Source organism: Pseudopodoces humilis, chromosome 8, assembly GCF_049639895.1.
Source record: "Pseudopodoces humilis isolate 2021_Gansu_Grassland_sample_001 chromosome 8, ASM4963989v1, whole genome shotgun sequence".
Taxonomy (NCBI): Eukaryota; Metazoa; Chordata; class Aves; order Passeriformes; family Paridae; genus Pseudopodoces; species Pseudopodoces humilis.
Genome location: NC_142207.1, coordinates 674,472 through 697,561, shown reverse-complemented (window position 1 = coordinate 697,561; position 23,090 = coordinate 674,472). Strand labels below are relative to the sequence as shown.

General features: G+C 49.0%; 1 protein-coding gene and 1 long non-coding RNA gene across 4 annotated transcripts in view; one reads left to right on the top strand and one right to left on the bottom strand.

The window, feature by feature from the left end:
- Nucleotides 1-1,112: 1,112 nt before the first annotated feature.
- On the bottom strand, nucleotides 1,113-4,260 carry LOC106628043 (uncharacterized). Of its 2 annotated transcripts, none has more exons than XR_015773086.1 (3): nucleotides 4,014-4,260; nucleotides 2,674-2,780; nucleotides 1,113-1,563 (listed from the first exon to the last, which is right to left on the bottom strand). It is a non-coding gene; the product is annotated as an uncharacterized LOC106628043 (long non-coding RNA). The 2 variants fall into 2 exon arrangements; XR_001331253.2 differs by having other exon boundaries at nucleotides 4,058-4,255.
- A 70-nt stretch (nucleotides 4,261-4,330) lies between these two features.
- The window catches only part of GPD2 (glycerol-3-phosphate dehydrogenase 2), a 45,874-nt gene continuing 27,114 nt past the window's right edge, over nucleotides 4,331-23,090 (top strand). The window contains exons 1-5 of one of the 2 annotated variants that reach the window (XM_005519572.3): nucleotides 4,331-4,470; nucleotides 14,435-14,542; nucleotides 19,406-19,574; nucleotides 21,062-21,186; nucleotides 22,399-22,496. In XM_005519572.3, coding sequence (XP_005519629.1) covers nucleotides 14,441-14,542; nucleotides 19,406-19,574; nucleotides 21,062-21,186; nucleotides 22,399-22,496 — 494 coding nt within the window. In that variant the 5' untranslated portion in view covers nucleotides 4,331-4,470; nucleotides 14,435-14,440. Of the gene's footprint in view, nucleotides 4,471-13,846; nucleotides 13,951-14,434; nucleotides 14,543-19,405; nucleotides 19,575-21,061; nucleotides 21,187-22,398; nucleotides 22,497-23,090 lie in introns of those variants that run through there. The other variant, XM_088058866.1, reaches the window with a different exon arrangement.

Sequence of the window (23,090 nt, the reverse complement as noted above, 5' to 3'; positions counted from 1 at the left end):
AGTGGGTATCATTCCTTCCCTCCTGCCTGCTGGCATGGACACGTGTTCCCATGCCACATGGAGGGACTGTGGCTGTATGAATGGGTGTTGGATCAATCCTTGTCCTGGCACATGAAAATGGGGAAGTGATGGCACAGCTGCACCTGTACTGCTGGCTCTGAGTCACCCCTTCCCATGGAGCTGTGTTAAACCATGTATGACCTAAAGGAGCTGCTGAGGGAGCTGGGAAGGGGCTGGAGAATTCCTGAGGGAGCTGGGAAGGGGCTGGAGAATTCCTGAGGGAGCTGGGAAGGGGCTGGAGAATTCCTGAGGGAGCTGGGAAGGGGCTCAGGCTGGAGCAAAGGAGGATCCCGAGGGATCTTTTCCCTCTCTGGAATTCCCTGGCAGGAGGGGACAGCCGGGGGGGTCGGGCTCTGCTGGCAGGGAACAGGGACAGGAGGAGAGGGAACGGCCTCAGGCTGGGCCAGGGCAGCTCAGGGGGGACAGCAGCAGGAATTTCCCCATGGAAAGGGCGCTCAGGCCTTGGAAGTGCCCAGGGAGGTTTGCAGTGCCCATCCCTGGAGGTGTCCAGGGAGTTCCTGGAGGTGGCACTCAGGGCTCTGGGCTGGGGACATGGTGGGATCGGGCACAGCTGGGACTTGATGGTCTTGGAGGCTTTTTCCAGCCTCAGTGATCCTTGGATTCTGTAAATGGAGATCTTAGAAATAAAGCCTAATGAGTAAATCAGAGCACCATGAAAGAGCAAACCCCTGTGCAAGAACCAGCTGGCATTTCACTAACAAGTACACAACACTTTGTATCACAGGCAAGTCCAGTCATGACTTCCAAAGCACTGAAGGTAACAAGAGGCCCTTCAAAATGGCTTCTCAAAGCCTCTCCAGAAAGGCTTCCCAAGTGCATTCCTGTCTCTTGTTCCAGAGTGCAGAGAAATTGCTCCATCCCCGGAGAGTTCTCCGCTGAGTGGAGCACACGCACATCAACTCGATTTTAACAGGTCACGGAATAAGCCGGGCATTTAAAAATATCCACCTACCCAAAAGGACAAATGAATCCGTATTGTGGAGCCTTCAGCAAAGATGGTTGGAACAAAACAAACAAAACAGTCGTGGTAATCTTTTAGGGAAGACTTATAATGTAGAACAACTTGTCAGTGCGGGTTAAAGTTTTAAGGCCTAGCAATTTTGACAGCGTCCCTTTGAGCACAGCGAGCGCGCGGGGACGAGCAGGACAGCAAAAGGTCACTTGGTCACACATATCTGCTGCCTCTCTGAAGTTTAGCTCAAGACCCACTAGGCACGTCCCAATTAATTATTTAAATCTGCAGGGAGGAATATTTCAGTAGATGAAAAGGCATAATCTGAAATTCCGGGGAAGGTACAGGATGGCTGGCGTGGCCAAAATGGTGCTGAGGGAAGATGTGGTGAGATATCCCCACCACGGCCTTTGGACACGGAGAGGAGCCACTCACATCCAGAAATGCTCGTTGTTCCAGATACCAGGCTCTCAGGGATTTTCCAGTATCCTTTCTTTTTCAATGGAATAGTTCTGGACCACAAAAGGTCACTGAAACCAAATTGACAATGATATATGTGGTTATTTAAAGTAACTTTTCCCTGCACAATTATTGATGATGTTGCTGGCAATCTGTAAGTTCCCTATAAATGCATGGACACCCTGAAACTGTTCATCCCAAATCCTGTCTAAAGTGTCCTAAAAGAAAGCCATCAGCAGGCAATGCCAGGGAAATGGGCACCAAAAGCAAACAGGAGACTCAAATCCTGGATTTACTCACTAAATTTACTCACTAAAGGCTGGGAATTTTAAAGTCATTGTATATGTCTCTGAACAGGTTTCTAAGGTTTTCCTAATCAATTCAATGAAGAAAATACCTGGATAAACACTAGACATGTACAGTCACCAGGACTGCTTTTCATCTGTCATTGTCTGAGGGAAAAAAATAATACAGCCCAAATGCTGAAGAGCCTTTTGCCTTGCTTTTGCTGAATACAGCCTCTCATTCCAGCACATACAGAGAAAATAAATGTGACAGTTTCTTCGTATTTCCTGCCACAACAAAGCTCCTTAAATGTTTAATGAGAAAATAACTACTCTTGACTAGTCCAAGCAGTCTCACTTTCTAAAAGATACTGTCCTTCTTCTTTTCTTTACCAATGGAATGTTGTCCATCAGACCTAGCTTGGCTGTTTGCCCCAGAAAAACACAGATGCTCCATGTCCCTTCCTTCCATTCCCTCCTGTGCTGCCATTGCAGGGAGAGGCCAATTAATTATGGGTTTTTTTTTTCTGCTACAAATAACGTGACCCGTGACCTCACTCTTTTAAAACTGCAATTTTTGCACTTGTTTCTGTGTGGGATCTTGATGGGACAGCAAACCATCAGACCTAATTGCGATGATAACACATCATAATAGAAAAATGAGCCACCTTCTGTCCCTCAGACACATAAACACGGATGGATTTATCTGCTGCAGTGCAGGGGAAATTCCGGAACACCAGCAACACGTCCTGGTCCAGTGGTAAACTGAGCATGGGTGGGAAAGCCACAGGGTTGTACTTGGAGTGACACCTGACACCCACAGCCGAGATGGGAACGATTTAAATGCCTAATCACAGCCACGACTGAGTACCTGGATTTTCAAACCAGAGGACCTACCATGGATCCTGTTGGAAAAATCCCAGCAGAGAAATTCTGTATCTGTTCTGTCCCTTTGTCCCAGCTCTCCTGCAATCACCACTCTTGCTCCTCACAAAGGCATTTTCCTGAAGACAGATTAGGAGAAAACATATTTATGAATGTATGAACAGATTTTCTTCTTATGATACATAACTTTGGCATGCAGTCAGGAAACGATGATGATCTTTTTCCCCATCTTCCCTTGCTAATGAAGAGAAACTGCCTCTGGGGTTAAGGACAAAGGGTGAACTCTCCGTGCACGCAATTTACACCTTTACACCTGCTGAGCACATGATTTCAGGCATCTGAAATTCCTGTCTTGGCAGGTGTCCCAGGGACCAAGCCACATGCACAGAGACTTTTGGAGGTAATATTTTCATCGAGGCATTAAATAAATAACAGACTTGAGAGGGATGAATTTTGCAATATTTTCAGGCATCTCATTTTTTTACTTAACCTTGTAAAACTCTTTCACTCTTCAAACTTACAAAGTACAGTCTTAAACAATCAGTAACTAAGATAAAAAGTAGTTGAACAGAAGCCTAAAGTAGGGAAGAGAACAGCCCATCCCTGTGTATTGGTAACTGCACCGTGCAAGTGGAGAGAACCTGTACCTGGAAAGTGACATTGCTTTGGAAATGTGATCCTTATGAAGTTTTCACTTTCCTTTTATGAGGAGACTAGTACAACACTCTCATTTTCTACCCCCTTCAAGATTTTGCAGGCTGGAAAAAGCTGGTGAGATACAGCAGTGCTGGGGTGCAAATAATGTTCACTTAGAAACGGCTATAGATACATTTTGCACTCATAAACAGCCCTGTACCAATGAAAATTTGTCATATATTAATACTGACAGTGCAGCTACATCTGGGTAGACAACTGCTTTGAGGGGTGGGAGGACAGAGGATTCTCCTAGCTCTGTAACGAATATTTGTTAGAGATGGATGAAACAACATATAGTGCCATGTTAGAACACGTATATGGGTAGGCATCACATCCAGAACTTGCGTGTGTTGCATCATGCTGAAATTATTTGCCACAAACTGCATTTAAATCCCTTTTCTTTTTCATATCCCAATTACTCTTCCTCTGTTCTCACGTGTTCCAAAAAACACATGCCCTAAAACCATATCCTTAGAAAACAAGGAATGGTTTTCCAGTCTTTTTCCTTCTATTTTCAATTCTTGCTCTTCAGCTGACAGTTTCCAAGCTGAAGTATCTACTAATTCCAGCTGCCGCTCGAGATTTTAGCCCCTTTTAAGAGCACTAATGTTCCAGATAAACACTGCTCCCATCACCAGTGACTGAATATCACTGACTTTGCAGAACTCATGAAATCCAATCCTTGCAGTTGTTTACTGACTTGAAATGACACCCAGACAGCTGAAGACCACGATCAGCGGTGGAGCCGGGCCTCACGCGTGGGCCTGAGACCTCCGGTACCGCCTCCGGTACCGCCAACGGCGCAGCCCCGGGGAGGGGCCGCCATGGGCGGCGACCCCCGTCACGCAAGGCCGGGGATGCGGAGGCCGCGCTGGGCCCGTCCCCGCGGGCCCAGGCCGCATCGGCGGCGCTCCCGCGGCCTCCGGCGGGCCAGCGGCGGCCCCGGGCGGGGAGCAGGGCGGGGAGGTGCCGGCGGTGTTCGAGGCGGAGCTCGGGGGAGCCTGGCTGGCTGCTGCAGGCGGAGGGCGGGCAGGGAGAGAGCCGCCCTCCCCTCTTTTCCTGCCGCCGGCCGGCGAGCAGCCCGCAGAGGACGCGGGCTCGGCGGCTGCCGCAGTAAGTGCCTTTGGGGTTGTGTCCGAGTGGCTGCGGAGCGCGGCTGGGATGGATGGAGGGAGCGGGGCCGGCTCGGGAGCGCGGTGCAGCCGCGCGTTGAACGCTGCAGCTGCCTTTTATTCTAAACGGGTATCAAAAGCATCCTGCCTGCCTCTCCTCCGCATCTTCCCCGTGCCCGGAGAAGCTGCCCCAGACCGGGGAGTGATCCGGGCCAAGGCTGGACACTGGGGCTTGGAGCAACCCGGTCCAGTGGAAGGTGTCCCTGCCCATGGCAGGGGCGGCACTGGAGCATCCTTAAGGTCTGTTCCCACCCGAACCATTCTGGGATTTTATCCTTCTGTGCGTAAGGCTCAAGAACAGCACGGGTGGATGGGATATGGGGAAGAAACCCTTCCCTGTGAGGGTGGGCAGGCCCTGTCCCAGGTTCCCAGAGCAGCTGTGGCTGCCCCCGGATCCCTGGCAGTGCCCAAGGCCAGGCTGGACACTGGGGCTGGAGCTCCTGGGATGTGGGAGGTGTCCCTGCCATGGCAGGGCTGGGATGGAGTGAGCTGTAAGGTCCCTTCCAACCTAAACCATTTCATGATTCTATGATCTTATTCAGCAGCTTTCACTACCAAGTGCTCTCAGCCTCTTCCCCCTGTTTTATTTAAGCTTTTGGATGGAGAAAAAAAAAGAAAAACCCCAAGAAAAGGAGTGTGTGTCAGTTTTGCAGAAGTGGGGCAGAGCCCCTGGCAGCTGTCCTGTGTGTGGGTCATCCCTGTGCTCCCTGACAATGTCCCACAACGAGAGGTCCAGCCCCAGAGTCTCCCTGTCCAGGACAGCTGCTGTGTGCCTGTAGGTGTCTATATATAATAAATAAGGAGGTTGCAGAGCTCGTTAACTATATTTTTATTCTTGGATGGAGCTGATAGAAATAATATCTCCCATTATAAAAAAAAACCCTTTGAATTCTTGGTAAAAAATAGCACAGCTGTAGTAACATTGAACTTTGTGCAATTGAAAGTAAGTTTCTGCTTCCACTAAACGTACTGGTGGGACCATTGCTTGGTGTCCTAAACTTCTCTGGGTTCTTGCCTCTATTCAGGAGTCAGTACATATTGGTAAGCCTGGTTCTACAGTAAAAGATACAAATGTGTGTGTGGAGAGCTTGGGTTCAAATTTAATTCAGATTCACTCCCTAACTGACTTCCTCTTGTGTTACGGTGAACAGGTAGTACAGGTGTGCTGAAAGCAGCTCCTTTCACCTGCTGCTGGGAAGCAGGGGCTCTCCTCCCCTCCAAAGGAGCTGCATTTTCTAATCTTCCCTGCTCCTTCCCACCCTTTTCTTTTCCTCACTTATTCATGGTTACAGTTCTTCAGGAATTTTCAGTGATGAGCCGTGACTGATCAGCCAGTAAAGACTTGGTCTGATATTTCAGGATCTTTCTGTGTTAATATGTAAAGTCCAGTATTGCCCCTTCAATAGCAATAACCAGAATATTATTCATTTCAACGTTAGGCAATTAGAAGTTTACTTAGTCTGAAGTTGGATGGAAGTTTTGAGTACAGGTGTGTACGCTTGTGTACAAGTTTTTTACAAGTTCTTTATGCACAAATGTGCATAAAAAAATGATTCACACCCCTTGTATCCAATTTAGAGCATTACTTTGGTTGTGTATGTATGGATTTACAATTTGTTTTGCCTAATTATGTGTGTGCCCAGGGGCACAGTAATAATAACAACTTTATGAAGTAGACCTTGCTGCATAACGTAGTATTTTCTCTAGAGATCCATTTCTACCTGCTGGCTGTCCCCGACAGGAATTGAGGAAGCTGGCAGGATGTGGTCAGTGCAGAGGCCATTCATGTGGAGCAGGTTTCCAAAGGACAGCTCCTACAGGTTCCTTGCTGCTGCCTGCTTTGTCTCTACTCAAGTCTCTGCAAGCTTTAGCAAATATTTGAAAGAAATGTGCATTTTCTGCTGTCAGTTTGCAGTTGTGACTTTCACCTTCCACTCGTAGTGGATGGTTTCAAAACAGGGCTTGGCATTTCCAAGTAGCTCAGTTAGGCAATCTCTTCCTTGTGCTGGTGCTTGTTTGTGTGCTGGCAAATGGGACCTGGGCAGGTATTTTGCCTTTTTATGGGCTGTGTACCCTCGGTCTCAACCATGGCTCTGCCAGCCTGCTTGTACAGATTAAGGAAGCCACTGTATGTTCTTGGCCTCGAGGTTGAAGTTGGAAGCTGCGTTTCTCCTGGGATTAGCTGTGTCATCATGGGTGTGCTCCTGCAGCTGATGGGAGCGCAGGATGTGAGCACGAGAGTGCTGATCCCTGTCCCTGCCACCCCCCTGGGACCTCTCTGGGCACACTTGGGAGAGTGGGACACCACGGCCGAGGTGGGAAATGGGAACAGGCTGGGCTGTGGGAACAGGGACAGGAGGAGAGGGAATGGCCTCAGGGGGGACAGCAGCAGGAATTTCCCCATGGAAAGGGCGCTCAGGCCTTGGAAGTGCCCAGGGAGGTTTGCAGTGCCCATCCCTGGAGGTGTCCAGGGAATTCCAGGGGGTGGCACTCAGGGCTCTGGCTGGGGACACGGTGGGATCGGGCAGAGCTTGGATTCCATGGGCTGGGAGGGCTTTCCCAACCTCCCCCAACCTGGGCATTCTGTGAAATAAAAAGGAAGCTGAAGCCAATGGGACAGAAATGGAAGATCAGCCTTTAAGGAAGGAAGGAAAGAAGGAAGGATTCCTGCACTTCCACTGCTCCATGGGTGTTTGTGGCTCATATTGGTGCCATTTGGGCTAAACACTGCAGAGCACAGAGACTACAGAGCTGTTTGCAGCAGCAGCTGTTGGGCTCTAGGGCTCCACTAAGTAGCTCTTGGTAATGTACATGCAGCCTATTTCTTCCAAAAAGCTTCACTTTAGGAAACAGCTTTCATTACGTAAGGAACAGGCAGTTTGTAATCAGATCTCTTCTACAACATCACAGTATTGATTTTGGAAACATTCCATATCCCTAAATGGCTCTCTCTGAGCCAGGTTCCCGAGCCAGCGTGTAGCTCTGTCTCCAGGGGTTTCTAGGTGAACTCACCCCGAATCACAACCAGATCCTGTGGATGGAGTCCAAAGTCTTGGACTGGGTTGTTTGCATTTGTTTTGTAAAGCTTCTCAAACGAAGATTCAGTTCTGATTTCAGAGTGATTCTGAACACAGGCCCCTCCTCCAGGATTAGATTTGCGTGTGCTATCAGGTCTCAGTCTGTATCCCAGGATATAAAACTAGGCTACTTCCTTGCCACACCTAAGTATTCACCTAATTTGTAGCTTTTGTTTTGAGCAGGTTCCTGTTTTGTGTGCAGGTATATGTCCAATCTTGTAAAAAGCAAAACACCTTGTTTTCTAATCCCTGCTCCTTGAGTCTTTGGCTAGGGAGTGGAAGGAAAAGCATAGATAAAGTGCCAGCATTGGGATCAAGCTGAACTGGCAGACTGTCTATTCAAATATCTGCATTAAAAATGAGGGGAATGAAGAATATGAAAAAAAAAAAAGGAAAACAGCTATAAATTAACTGTATCTGACAAGAGCATTTCTTGCTAGTGACAGTAATTGGCTTGTAGTCATTGTATTGTGTGTGTGGTTGATGGCTGATATTAACCCCCACCAACAGTGAAAGCAAGAGTGACTATTTGAAAAGTTTAAGTTAAAACAACATTGTCACAAGAACACAAACGTATGGAAATCATCCTGCACACATTAGTCAGTGATCAGGCTGGAGACCAGGCTTCCCACTCCTAGGACAGGAGGGAATTGAAATACTTTCACCTAGAACTTGATAAGTATATTGTGATATCTGTATGCCAGGAAAGCTCAAAATGCCTATTGACATTGGTGTTTCTTTGTATTCCTGTTAGACCTTAGATACAGTTCTTGGGATTACAGCCATCCCTGTCTGCAGTGTTGCCTCACTCCCAGAAACTTGCTACTGTCTCTGGCAAGACTATTGCTATTGGAATTCCAAGTGGGATTTACACATCAGACTTTTCCCCTCATCATTTATAGAGATAAAGTGGGAGGGTAACAGCAGAAGGAAGAGAAGTGGTTAGGCTAAAATGCAGACAGTCAGGAGCCAGAAAAGTTTGTTCCTTGTGGGACAGAGTTTACAGCAGTTGTTCTGTCATCTAAAGCAGGGTGGGAATATCTTGGTGTCTGAGTACAGAAGGCAGATTAAGTAGTTGGAAGCAGTAGGACCAAGAGGAGGAATGAGGATAGGATACCTATTTTCTGCTTTGTTTCTCCTTTATTTTTGTGCCTGACAAGTGCTACAACCACTTTTGGGCATGAGAGCCGAGCTGGTTGCCGGTACTGGAGCGTGGGAAGGACTTTCCCATATGGTAAAGTGCTGCTTGGTTTCCACCTACCAGCACAGGGTGGCCTGGGGGGACTGGGCGTTTAAATTCTGTGTGCAGGATGTTCCACATCTGTGGGGTGACCCTGTGAGATGTCTGGATATCACAGGTCATGTTGCTGGGCTTGGTTCCACATCTGTGGGGTGACCCTGTGAGATGTCTGGATATCACAGGTCATGTTCCTGGGCTTGGTTCCACATCTGTGGGGTGACCCTGTGAGATGTCTGGATATCACAGGTCATGTTGCTGGGCTTGGTTCCACATCTGTGGGGTGACCCTGTGAGATGTCTGGATATCACAGGTCATGTTGCTGGGCTTGCTTGGAGAGGTGGTCTTGGGAAATGACTTTAATTGCAGTGCCCTAACCTGTGTTTGAGAACGCAGAGTGAGCATGGGAGGCTCCAGGAGAGGCTCCGGAGGGTGGATGTGTCCCTGCTGTGTCAGACGTGTTAGGACCCTCTGGAACCCTTCCTTGGGGTGTAGTTCCTCACCAGAAATCTGCCTTGCAGGGAAAGCATCTCCAGCTTGGGTTGGTTTAAGCTTTAATCAGTTCCTTTCCAGCTGTTTCAGTTGTTCTGTATAACATTAACGCTCTCGAAGGCACACCAGAGACATCTTGCTAGATGACCCGGTTAAGAGGCTGCTAATTGGGCTATTTTCTGGTTACATCCCCTTTTTCTTGTTAGTTTGCCACTTCCTGCATTGACACACCCTGAAACTGCCGGTAACAGACCAGTACAGCTTTAAAGGCTGAAAGTACCCCCAGCCAGAATTTAACCGGGGCCTTGCTGCTGTCACCGTGGCCACCTTCCTCATAGTCCTGCGAGAGGGATGGGAGCTGGCTTAGAGCGAGCTGAGGGCAGGGCTGCAGCTCTTTGGAGAGGCAGGAGCAGTGCAGGACTCTCAGCTCAGCCCGGAGGGACATCAGTCCGCACCTCTCATCATCCCAAACTTACCTCAGGAGCTTTGGGAAGGAAGAAGTCAGACAATGCTCCTGCGCCAACGGCAAGTTATGCAAACTGTAGTGGAGATGATTATAAGTTTTCTATTTTTAAGGCTTGCATTGAGTGACTCACTTTATTAGATGTGTTCGTTTGCAATGGAATGCGAAGCACCCGGATTCCATGGTAATGGCCTCGTAAGGCACACGGCTGTACGACTTAACAGATTGGGTTTCTCCTCCCAATTTCTGCGGCTCAGAGCCGTGTCTGATGGCAGCTCTGCAGCCTGGATCCATCTGTCCCTGCTCTTCTGCTGGAACACTCGTCCTGCTTCGCTCTCTAATTCACTGCTCTGGGGCTGAGCTCCCCACCATTGCCCTTCCTTCATTCCTGTCGTTCTTGCCCCCAGCTTTGGCAGTGGGCTGTTCAGATCTAGCCCCATATCTTTGTAATTAGGAAGTACCTGAGTAGGGAAAGGCACATGTGGTGCTTCCCTTTCAGCCACCTGCTGCCCCGGTGGGAGTGGGTTTCACAGCTCCCAAGAACACCCAGACAACAGTCGGGCAGCTGGCTGGGCTGGGCATTACGGGAAGTAAGGAAGGCAAGTTACTGCCAGGAGCTGTGCCAGCCTGGGGAGGGTCACCTGGAGAGGGTCACCTGGGGACCTCACTGAGGCAGGGGTCTGGAGTGGGACACTCCTCTGGAAGTAATTGCTGCACATCACTGTAGGGCAAGTGAGTGTGACTGAGCTGCTGGTTAAGGACTGTGCCGAGTTTTACTGTGACTAGGGTTTGTATTAACTTTTGGAAACCGAAAGCAGGAACTTGTGCTGATAAATCTTCTGTGTAGTTTCCATTTTGTGTAGACTGCTCTCCCCACCCCTTTGTGTCCTTTCAAGTTTAAATGCTATTTCTTCTTACCATGAATCCTTTAATAGCAGTTTGAGCTAATGTCCCTCTGAATCTTTACCAGTGCTCAGCTGTTCCTGGGAACTGTTCCCTGGGGTTATTGAACTCCTTGGACAGATCACTCTATGCAGTAGCTACTCCTCGTGACGTGCTCCTGGCTCTTCTGACACCACTCAAGGGCTCCTGCTCCTGCCACAGCTTGTTCTAGAGTCTGTCAGGGACCTCAGCCCACTCTCCAGGTGAGGCTATGGGTCCAAAGGTGCCATTTATGGCTCCTATTGAAATCAAGGGTAGGGTTTAACATGCAGATTTACTGTGTCAGATGGCACTGACAGCGCTAAAACACTCTGAACCGCTTTTACAGGTGATTCAGAATATTTGTGTGATGGAAAGATGACATATGTCTGACTGTAGTGCTTCTCATGCTGGTTGCTATTATAATTTTCATTAAAATTAAATCCCGTTTCTTCCACAAGAATTGATCTCAGGATGGAAGAGAGGCAGGTTTCAGTACCTGCTCAGAGAAGAGGAGGGGTTTGTAAGCGTGGGCTCTTCCCTGGTGCAGCCTTGTGGGAACCACACGGACTGCATTCCTTCCCCTTTCAGCTGCTCTGGGGTGTATGCTGCTCAGAGCTGGATACAGGATAGCAGCAGCCTTCCACAGCCCAACGGGGCAGAGCTGGGCCAGAAACCCACGAGTGTCTGTCCAGAGCCTCTCGTTCCTCTGTGGCTTTGTGGCTGCCGAGGCAGTGTTCAGGTTTTCCTCCTTTGCAGAGGACACCTCGTGTGCCATTTCCTCCTGCAGAGCCCTGGGCAGCCTGGCGCGGTGGTACCCGGGCTCTGCCCACCTGCAGTGAGCTCACCCAGCCTCATCCAAACACATCTGCTCCCACCTCAAACGCGGGCTCGCCGTTCCCGGGATGCAGTCGAGCTGTTCCAGGTGTAAAAGCACCAGTCTGGTCAGAATGCCTGGCTGGCTGTGTGCTAGAGTAGCTTATGCTAAGCCCTATTTTCCTTTCTCTCCTGAATAAGCTTCTCTTAGGGATGGTGAGCAAGATTGATGTGGCAATTTGAGCAGCCGGTCTCCTGGGAGAGTTCCTTTCTCGGGAGGATTGCCTGTAATCGGCTCTCAGCTCTGAGGACAGCTAATGCAACACGCCCCGGGGCCAGGCAAGGAGTGGGGAGCCCTGAGGCCAGAAATCCTCCTGTGCAGGGGCACCGAGTCCTCTCCTGGCTGTTAGAGATGCTACCTCCGTGATGAAAGTGGGACAGCCGTGCCCTGTGGCACACCTAATGTCACTTCAGCGTGGCTGGAGCGGCTGCATGCGCAGTGAGACTGGCGTCAGGTGACAAGCTGCTGTAGGTGACAGTCTTTGAGCCTCTTAGTCAGTGGTTTGTGTACCTTGTGCTCAAATTCCATCGATAGGAACGGTGTAACTCTGGCAGGTGTGTCCCTGGTGTCCAAAATGAAGTCCCAGGAGAGGTCCAAGCCAGGGGACAAGAAGCAGGGGTGAGTGTTGTCTGTGCTTGCAGGAACCCTGGTTCTGAACAGGGATTGTGATTCAGCCATCTCCCTCCTGAGCTCGTACAGCATGGAAAGGGCACGCTTCCCTTTGTTTTCCTGCAAGCCAGCATCTCTGCAGACGTGTGAGACAGCTCCTTGGAAGATGCTAATTTGTTCCTTTTCAGCTTTATGGATTGTTGTGTTCCAGCACAGGCGCTTGGAGGGTTTCAGGCTCTCGGAGCCACTCCTTTGCTGCTGCATGAGGGGTGTGAAACTCCTCTGGTACTGCCACCAGCCTTGCTTGGAGAGCTGAGCTGTCATTCCTGCCTCCTGGAGGCCTTGGGGAGAGGTGTGTGTCCCGCAGTGCCGGCTGGTGTGTGCAGCACTCCTGTCACCACACGGCACGGGAGCGATGCCGGTTGTCTGAGCTCCTTCCGTGTGGGCATGGCCATGGGAATGTGCCAGCTGCTCTTTCAGTTCCTGCACTCTCCTGGATTCTACCTTGTGATACGACTTTGTGACTATCCATAGTCTTCCTCTCTGTTTTCGTGGAGGTGCTGTAGCGTTTGAGGCCAGACCTCCACAGTAACTTCCCTCCCAGGAGCTTCCTTGGCTGGGGTTTTTGTGTCACCTTTCCCTTTCACTCCTCCCTGTCACGGCACCAAGGAAAGATGAAGCTGATCTTTTTTTGTGCCCATAGTAAGAAGTAAATGGAAAATGTGATAGAAGAAAGGCAGTTGTAGTGGGAGTCTCCAAGAGCATAAATGCCCCTCTTTGGAAAAACTTGTGGGAAGCTGCAAGTCTTGGCCTCCTGTACACGATTCCTTTACACAGTTTGTACACATGCAGCTCTGCATCGAATGCCTGCACCAGAAATTGTGTGAGGGATCTCCCCCACGCTGAGGGTGCTGCAAGGCACAGTGCTCAGGGAAGGACATCAAGGTTTGGATTGGGAGGGACTTCAAAACTCATCTCGTTCCATGGGCAGGGACACTTTCCACTGTCCCAGGTGTCTCCAGCCCCAATGTCCAGCCTGGCCTTGGGCACTGCCAGGGATCCAGGGACAGCCACAGCTGCTCTGGGCACCCTGTGCCAGGGCCTGCCCACCCTGCCAGCCAGGAATTCCTTCCTTTGAGGCGTCCCAGCCTGGGAACACGTTTGTGTTCAGCATGTGCATGTGCAGGAGCAGTTCAGTGAAGTGCCCTGGCTGTGTGTTTGTGTCCTGACAAAGGCCAGGGGAGGCTGCCAGGGCCGTTCCTGCCACGGGGAGCCGGCTCCCTGCTCCTGGCCCAGGGCTGCTCCCCGGGCCTGCTAAGTGCAGCACAGGGCTGTACACATTGTCTGCCTTTGCTTTAAGCTTTGCTGGTGCTAAATGAGCTGTCGGGGCCCTGCTGGGGAATGGCCTGGCCAGGGCTGTCCCCGTGCACAGGATGCTGACGGGATCCCCAGAGGGGAGCGATGCTGTCGCTGACGCCGCTCCAGCCCCGCGGGCCGGGGAGGACAGAGCGGGCTGGGCCTGCTTAAGATTCAGCTCAGTCCCGTGCAAATTTGTCATTCAGGATCTGAACACTGGGTCTATTAAGAATTTGCCTGACCCACATAGGGCTGGTTTCAAACCCTCTGGAGCTGGGTGGTGAAGTGCCACCCTGCTTTCGAGTCGCTCCGTCCTGTCCCTGTCGGTGCTGCTGCTTCTCGCGGAGGGCCCTGCTCCTGCTGCGCCCCATCGCTCCTCACCGCCCGGGGTAGGACAGGCTGGGCTGCTGGGCACGTCCTGCCGCGAAAACTGCTGCTAGCCTACTGGGATTGTAGCAGGAGTTGGATGGGACGGGCAGGGAGCCGAAGGAGGTGTTGTGGAGCGTGCTGTGGTGCTGGGATAAGGGTTTGGTGGCCCTGGGGACAGGCTGCTCCTGGTCTGCCTTTGCCGTGGGATTGGCAGTACCTGTCACATACTCAGGGTCACTGTGGGGTGTGTGTATTTTCTCTGATCTAAATACTCTTTCGTCCTTCAGCTTTCTCAGCAAACACCAGAGCGCTCTGGCTTGCCTCTGTCTAGACTTTGTTTAGAAGTTATTAATATTGCAGTGAAAATCTCTAATTAAGACATTGCTACCCTAAATTTCAACTTGTCATAACATTGTCGTTAGTTTCTTCAGATGGTCTATTCTGTGTGTACCAGATCCTGACGTGGTAAAACTGCCAATTAATTTTTATCTTCTTTTCTTCCAGTAAAAAATGGCATTTCAGAAGGCAGTGAAAGGAACTGCTCTCATTGGAGGAGGTGCCATAGCAACAGTTTTTGGCCTCTCTCAATTTTCTCAGTATAGAAACAAACACGTAAGTATTAATTATGATTTTTTGATAAAATAGGAAACTTAAAATCTGTCAGAGCATATGTCAGGCTTGTACAAATAGTTTAAAAAATGACCTTTGGGCTTTGTTTAGTTGCAGGAGGAGTGGAAAGCCCAGATTGAAGTAAAAGCACTGTGTGGACAGTGTTTTCAAGCTTAGAAGCTGGAAATGAAACCACCAGCACTATCTCTGAACATCCCAGCTTGAACACAGCGCTGGTGCCAGCTCCTGCTGGGTTCCTAGGGCTGGGGACAGGGTCTGTGCCAGGGCAGGTGTAGGACAGGCTCCCGTTGCCACTGGTGAGCACAGCCCAGCCCCGGTGAGCCGAGGTTCCTGCAGGGCTGTGCTGCAGGTGAGGGTGGCACAGACAGAGTCATCACCCCAGCAGGGAAGGGTGGTGTTGGAGATCTGCCACAGGAAAGCAGCAGCCCAGAAAGAGGTGTAGCACATCCCCACGTCAGTCTGTGTGTTGGATCTTGCTGCTGGAGAAAACAGATTTCCTTGGGGTATCTGCTCCTGCCAGCAGGGTTGGAGTGGCTGTGCTCTTGAGAGCCCTTCTTCATCATTGCACCATGGACTTGTTTGGATTGGGAAATTCCTCCAAGACTCCAAGTTCAACCATTCTCCCAACACTGCCAAGGCTACCATGACCCACGTCCCCAAGTGCCACATCCACAACGGTCTTTAAATCCCTTTTCTGGCCGTTTCTGTGGGGAGGAGGAGGAGCAGCTGGGAATGAGATGAGTCATTTCTGGGGAGCCAAGCTGGGAAGTGGATAAGGCAGGATTCTTATGGCTTCAGATACTGTTGCAGAAAATAAAACCCAGCATTTCAAGTGAGCTCCCCATCGGGCTGCCTGCCTTGCTCCAAGCTGGTAATGCTCTCTCCAGAGTCTTTATCCCAGGATTTTACAGCCTGACTTTTCATTACTGTCAAAAATGGCAGCTGCAGCTTTTAGGACTGTTAAGTTAGAGGAGTTGGAAGGGAAAAATCACCTGGAGAGCTCACTTGTTGTATTGTCTGCAGTATTCCAGAATTCAGGGAATTCCCGTTGTTCTGGGGATGGGTGGTCACTATGAACTTCCAGACACAAATTAAACCCCAGGGTTTTACACAGCGTGATCATGGTGTCAGAATGACTGAACCACTTGTGCTTTTATCCCAACTGATTTTTCTGTACACACACATCTGCTGACATGTTGGGTCACATTTATGTGACTGACATGGAATCGTTGAATCCCAGAACAGTGCGGATTGGAAGGAACCTTAAAGTTTGTATCATTTCACCCCTGCCCATCTCTGGAAGTGTCCAAGGCCAGGTTGGACAAGGCTTGGAGCAGCCTGGGACAGTGGAAGGTGTCCCTGCCCATGGGGATGAGCTTTAAGGTCCTTCCAGCCCAAACCAATCTGGAATTCTGTGGTTTGGCCTCAAACACTCGGACACCTGCACGGCCCAGGTGGCACAGTGAGCCTTTGCTGGCTGTTTCACCAGCACTTCCAGCACTGGTGGAGACACAGAACTGGAAGTACCACATCCTCTGCTTCCTGACTGAATTGCTGCACTCTGGTTTTCTGGGCCTTTATTTAATGCATCAGCCTAAGCAGGATGGTGCCAGGTGTGAGGTGGGGTGTTCTTGGATATGCCAGGTTGAACTGGACACCACTGGTGGCTTTTCCTTTCCCAGTCCTGCTCTTCCTGGTGTATGAGTGTATTGTTGGTCAGTAGAAAGTGCTCAGCAAGGTGAATCCAATAGTGTGATAATATGATAATGCATCAGGGTCTGCTCTGGGGAGTTTTAATTACTGTATTTTTTTGTTTAAATGAATAAGGATGATGAATTTGACTCTGCAAACCTACCTGGAGATTTACAGTAGCAAATTAACGAGAGCACTGGCTTATGGATTACTAGATCACTTTATAACTTGATGATTAAATTCAAACTGCCAAACTAAATTCCTCTCACTAAAAGCGTAATCAAAACCATTCAGGGAACTCTTGCCTGAGAAATTGTAGATATAAACAGCAATTGCTTATTTCAGTAAACACACTTGTTCACTGCCAAACTAATCACGTTACTGCAGATGGAATCCCTGTGTGCAGCTTTTCTTCACTCCCCCATTTAATTGACAGCAAGATGCATCATATCTATATCAATTCCTGGTACTAATCACCCTGCTTATATTCCAGGGCTAATCTCCACACTCTGGCTATACCAGGGGCTGGATGCTGGGGACTCTGCTCTGGGCTCTGCTATTTGTTGTAAATAATGGGTTTAAAAACACACCAAAACAAGGAGTCAAACCCAACTGATGCCAGTATTTCTTGAACTCCAAATCTGTCTTTTCTGGTGTTCTGTTATTTTCCTGAAGTTCAGTCATACGCTTGGAAATTTCCCTGGAAATGTAGTGCAGAGTAAATTTGGAGGTGGGGATTTTCCTTCTCTGGAGCTCGTGGAAGTTGAGCACGTGTCGCTGAGTTTGATCAGCCAAAACACGTGCAAGAGAGGGTGTTTAGTGTTCCCAGTTTCCTGCTTGTCACTGCTGTCTGGGAGTGGCAGGGTGGCCTTTAAGGTCCCTTCCAACCCAAATCACTCTGGGATTCTCTTATATGTATTTATTTTGCTTTGGGTTTTATAGCAGTGTTATAGTTTTATAGCAGTGCTAGAGCCGAGAGGGCCAGTAAGAGAGCACGGCAAGAGGCAGGAGGACGTGGGAATGGACACAATTCCACAGCCAGAGGGATAATGTGGAAGCTGAATTTCTCTGAAGTGCCCAAACTTTGTCTCTCCTCCGGTGATCTTTTCCAGCAGGCACACATTAATGTGTCAACACCGAGGCTCATCAGGATTCACCCGTGTGCCTCCCCTCTCCGGAGTGCCTGGGGAGCTGGGGCTGTGTCTGAGGGCTGTGTCTGGGGGCTGTGTTTGTTTGGGGGTTGTTTTAGGGTTGTATTTGAGGGCTGCTGTGCCTGCACACACCTGGTAATGAGCAGAGCTTTGCTGCAGCGTTGGCAGCCAGGGCTCAGCTGGGTGAGCTCTCAGTGCAGCTCCCCCGTGGCCTGGGGGGACTGAGCTGATCCCACAGGGATTGCCATGCTCGGGAAAGCCAGTGGGAATGCTAGGATTTGTTCAAAATCTTAAACTTTCTTTCTTGTCCCCAGTCCCTCTCCAGCTCTCCTGGAGCCCCTTCAGGCCCTGCAAGGGGCTCTGAGCTCTCCCTGGATCCTTCCCTTCTCCAGGGGAACATTCCCAGCTCTCCCTGGATCCTTCCCTTCTCCAGGGGAACATTCCCAGCTCTCCCTGGATCCTTCCCTTCTCCAGGGGAACATTCCCAGCTCTCCCTGGATCCTTCCCTTCTCCAGGGGAACATTCCCAGCTCTCCCTGGATCCTTCCCTTCTCCAGGGGAACATTCCCAGCCCAGCTCCAGCCCTGGAGCAGCTCCAGGACCTCATTAGATCCTCAATAAGAAGTGAAGGCCTCTGTCTCCAGCCTGACTTTCCCCATGGATTGAATCATACCACACGTGCAGTGACAGTGGTTGCTGCTGTCCTAAGTGATTTTCATGAGCTGCTGGCATTATAGTCAGTATCCTCCCTGATTGCAGGATGAACCTGGCCATTAATTATCTTTGGAATATGCACTTCCTTGAGTCATGGCTATAGTTACTAGATTTTATTTTCAGCTCTATAGTAGAAAGAGGGACGCAGAACTAATGCATTTAAATCATGATACTGCTGAGGAATGAGCAAATAATTCTGAACAAAAATATTTAGGCTGCATGCACCATATAATCTGAACTGAGGCTTTTTGTGCTTGGCTGGAAAGGAGTTTCTGTGGTTTGTCACTTGAATTTTTATTAGTCTGCTCTTTCCTGTCTGGGAGATCTGGACAGAAGCTATTCTGCATAGTTAAGTTTGCCATTTGGCCTGGAGACTGGGCCTAAATTAGGTCTTAAATTAGGGTTAAACAGGTTTTTCTGGTGTTCAAAGTGTTTATAATTTTCCAGAAAGTCTGGAAATGTTTAGAATTCAGCTTAAGTTGATGTTACCAGCAGAGAGCCTTCAGAGACTGCTCAAACCCTTCACGCTTAAGCCATGGTCCCTGGTAGGTGACTGAGCATCAGCCCTTCTCTCCACAGTCACTGCACAAACAGCAGCATTGGCTCCAGGAACATCAGCCCAAAGAGATTCCCAGGGCCATTCCAGGAAAATGTGAACTTGTCTGGAAACTGCCACATCGTTCAGCTTTGTCACTTCAGAGTTGTATTTTAACATGCTATAGGACATAAACTGCATTGCTGAGACGTTTCTCAAGAAGGGGTGAAATTAGAGTTTCTCTGGTGTTTCAGGGCACTACATTTGACAATCACATCTCTCCTGAACCTCATCAAACTTGAGCTGGGATTAATGCCACTGTATGAGATGTGAAATGTACACTCAGCTCTTTGTCCTTTGCTGTGGTCAATTTCTTGGTTGAGAGTCTGTTTATTAAAATGCTTCCTTTGTAATGTTTATTAGGATAATAACAGCATCCTGTCACATTTGAGTGTTCCTAGAAGTAATCAATACAGGTAGTAACACTTGAGTACAATGCTACATTGAGGTGGGCAAGCTGAAATAAAGGTGTGGTAGCACTTCATGGTTTTAGTGCTGTTTGCTCCTCAATGCAAACAATATTACTGTTTAATAATTTAATACAATATTACTGTTAAATATAGGGGAGGTGGCTGGGAATAAGTGAATTTATTTTTCTGGTTCTAGAAAAGGCTGTGTTTTGGGGGGTGTCTGTCCCCCATGGGTGTTTACAAAACAAAGCTGGGGCCTCATGGGCTGTGTTCCATCTTTGCAGGGTGCCTTGGTGCAGGTTCAAGCTGCAGAAGGTGCTCCAGTAAGGAAGGACCATCTCCCCACGAGAGAGCAGCAGATTCTGGCCCTGCAGACCAGCGGGGAATTCGATGTCCTCGTCATCGGTGGGGGAGCCACGGGCTGTGGCTGTGCCCTGGATGCAGCCACCAGAGGTAAAGGCCTGGAGGTCCAGCTGCAGGCTCCTTCTTGGGCTGGCTGGCTTAGAACAAACTTCTCAGATTGGCTTTTCTAAAGTACTCAGAGGCAGAGGACTGATTATCCTGGTTGGGAAGCCTCTGTTCTCAGAAGGCAGAAGGATCCTGAGGAAGGTCACACAACAGATCCGTGCTCCCGTCACCCCAGCTTCAGGGAATTGCCAGAGCAGAGAGCCCCGAAGTTCTCAGGCTTTTAACCTGGACAAGCACCTCAGAAACAGAGGCAAAACCTGACCCCAGGAGTGCCTTTCAGTTTGGTGTGGTAATAAGAAATGGATAAAGCAGTAGGGTCTGACCATAGGGAGGTGAGTCCAAGCTCCAGCCTGGTTGTTTTATTTAATAACACGGGACAAAGATCTTGTCACTTCTGCCTCTGCTGTGCTTTGGCAGAAAATACAGTTGTGTAATAGACAGGAATCATTACAGTTAATCTCTGTTTATCCTTTTCTTGGATGTACTGGTTATATCAGTAGGTTTCTGAGGTGTGAAATATTCACAGGCATTCGGTTAATGAGTTGTGTCTCGTTGCTGTTCATTCATGGAACTTGCTCTTTTATCCTGTTTGCTTCGCTTAACAACAAATTTTGCTTCTCGTGTGTTTGATAAATCTTCACCAAATTATTTCTGATTGTGTCCATTAATCTTCAGTCACATTCGACAAAAATGAATTGCTCTGATCTTTCTAAGTTACCAGTAATAATTAGATTTTTTTAAGGACATAAAAGTTTTGGGAGACCAGTAGATGTTAAAATCTCTGTGTTGACACTGCTGAGGCCCCTCGAGTGCTGTGTCCAGTTCTGGGTCCCTCATGACAAAAGGACATTGAGGGGCTGGAGCATGGCTGGACTCAGTGATCCTGGAGGTCTTTTCCAGCCCAAGAGATTCAGTGATTAAGGCTGATCAGACTATTTTCTGTGCATCTCAGAATTCCAAGTGTGCCCCTCTGTGCATGTCAGAATTCCAAGTGTGCCCCACGCTCTCTGGCTCTCTCCTCCAGTTTTGGGCACCTCTGAAGCAAACTGTAAGTAAGCAGAGCTGCCAGTTGTCTCCCTCTCTGGAATGTCACTTAAATTGTTGGTGAAGAGGTTTAGAGCTCTCTGCTGCAAAGGGTTAAAAGTGTCCATGGAACCCCTCTGTTCCTGCCATGCATCCAAGCTCTCGTTTCCTCCAGGAGCGTGGCCCCCGTAATGTGCTGTAATGCCTTTCCACTGTGAAATATCCAGCTTTTAATGTGCTGCTGTTGAAGTTCTGCTTTGACTTTTCCCTCAGGAAGAAGGCTAAAATTTTTCATTACAATATAGACAGTGCACTACACTTTGAATACAAATTTATCCATGTACAGAGTAATTTTTCTTGTGATTGTCTCTACCCTAGAGAAGTGTCTTTAATGAATTACATACAAATTGTGTAATTTAAGAAGTTAATTTGGTTTTCTGGTAACACAGGACTAAAAACAGCCCTTCTAGAAAGAGATGATTTCTCATCAGGGACCAGCAGCAGGAGCACTAAATTGATCCATGGTGGAGTGAGGTATCTCCAGAAGGCCATCATGAACTTGGATTTCGAGCAGGTAATTTTTTGTGCTGGCTGTTCAGCAAGAATTGCTGGTAGACACGTCACTGTCCCAGTTAGAGCTGAGTCTCCTTTTGAGCTTTCCAACGCTGGATTCCAGTGTTGTGTTCCACAGCCCCTGTGCATGGGAAGTGTCTTCTGTGGGGGAGCTTTGCAGTGTCGCTGCCATGCCTTGCAGGCTGTGGGGCTTGGGAAGGCAGGCAGAGACAGGCCTGATCTCAGAATAAAAAGAGCTTAAAATAAAATTAAAATAAAAAGAGACAGGTAATGTCATGAGCTGGGGGGACTGTCTTGTTCTGGAATGGAGAGAGACAAGATGGTAAATGAATGATTGTGTCTGGAATGGGGGAAAAATATTGTAAATGAGCGACTTATTTTGGAATAAGGGAGAAAAGATGGTAAATGAGTGATTTATTTTGGCATGGGGAAAGAAAATATGGTAAATGAGTGATAGTGTATAAATGCTTTTATGCATTCTTCTGTGGGTGGAAGCCTGATGTTCCTGTTTTGAGGAATCACATTGTCTTCCCATTGGAACCCCTCAAAGTATGTTTTAGTGGTTGTAATGCTGCTGCAGGAATGGTGTTTTTTCAGGGGGAAATATCCAAACCCTGCAGTTCTTCACCTATAGAAACCTACCTTTCCTGCCAAAGAACAGCTTCACATTGATGCACAGTGATTGCTTTGGAGAAGAACCCCTCTGCATTTGCAGCTTGGAGTTTGGGCAGGATTGAGCTGTGGGAATTGGCATGGGGCTGTGCTGTGGGATGAGTCCTAGCCCTCCTGACGTGCCTCCTGCCCCTCCTTTGGGCAACGTGGCTTCTTGAGCTTAATGTTCAAATGAAAAATTACTCAGTTGTGCTGCCAAGACACCGAGATGAAACTACTGAAACTTAATTTTATTTGGGATCCTTTTCCTTAACCTTTGGGTTTCTCAGCAGATTGCAGCGTGGTTTTGAGTGTCCAGTGACAATGGTGTGAGATGTTGAGACCTGGATAAAGTCTGTGATTGAGTGTTTGCCCTGGTGCCAAGGGTTCTGCTGTGGCACTGACCTTGGCTGGTGTTTGGCAGTCCAGGAGGGTGGGGAAGGCTCTGGAGGAGGGTGCTGCTGTGGCACTGACCTTGGCTGGTGTTTGGCAGTCCAGGAGGGTGGGGAAGGCTCTGGAGGAGGGTGCTGCTGTGGCACTGACCTTGGCTGGTGTTTTGCAGTACAGGATGGTGAAGGAGGCACTGGAGGAGCGTGCACACCTGCTGCAGAGCGCACCCCACCTCTCGGCCCCGCTGCCCATCATGCTCCCCATCTACAAGTAAGCTTTGCTGTGCCTTCTCTCCTTTACCTTGGCTTCTCACAAGCAAACCCTGGCCTGGGAGAGGTTTCTTAAAGCTGTCCCAGGGGAAATTCTCTTGTGCCCCATCCAGCAATTGCTGCTTTGGGGGCACATCCTGGGGTGCAGCTCTTCAGTACCCTTGCAGCACCCCAACAGGGACAGCTGGAAAGAGCTGTCATTCCCAGGATGTATTTGCTATTCTTTCAGTGCACCCTTGTCCTCAACACATGCCAGGGTTCCCAGCAAGGTGCTCTTCAGCCCATGTGAGCACAGGGCAGTTGGGTATGGACAGAACAGGTTCCTCTTCCTCTGAGGAAGACACTCAGTGCTTTGGTTTTCAGTCTGTAAGAGAAATTACTCACTGGAACAGGCTACTTAGAGCAGGGAGGTTTTGCTGAAGGAACTTAATTTTATTAAGACCATTCCTCTTTTTATTATTCCTTTCTTAGTGTGAGGGGCTTGTAAGTGCTGGAGCTTGTGTAGGTGGGTGGCTGCCTGCATTTATTGTGGTCCTGTTGGTGCAGGAGACCTTAGCCCCTGCCTTGGGGGAATCCTCTCAGCTTGCACACACAG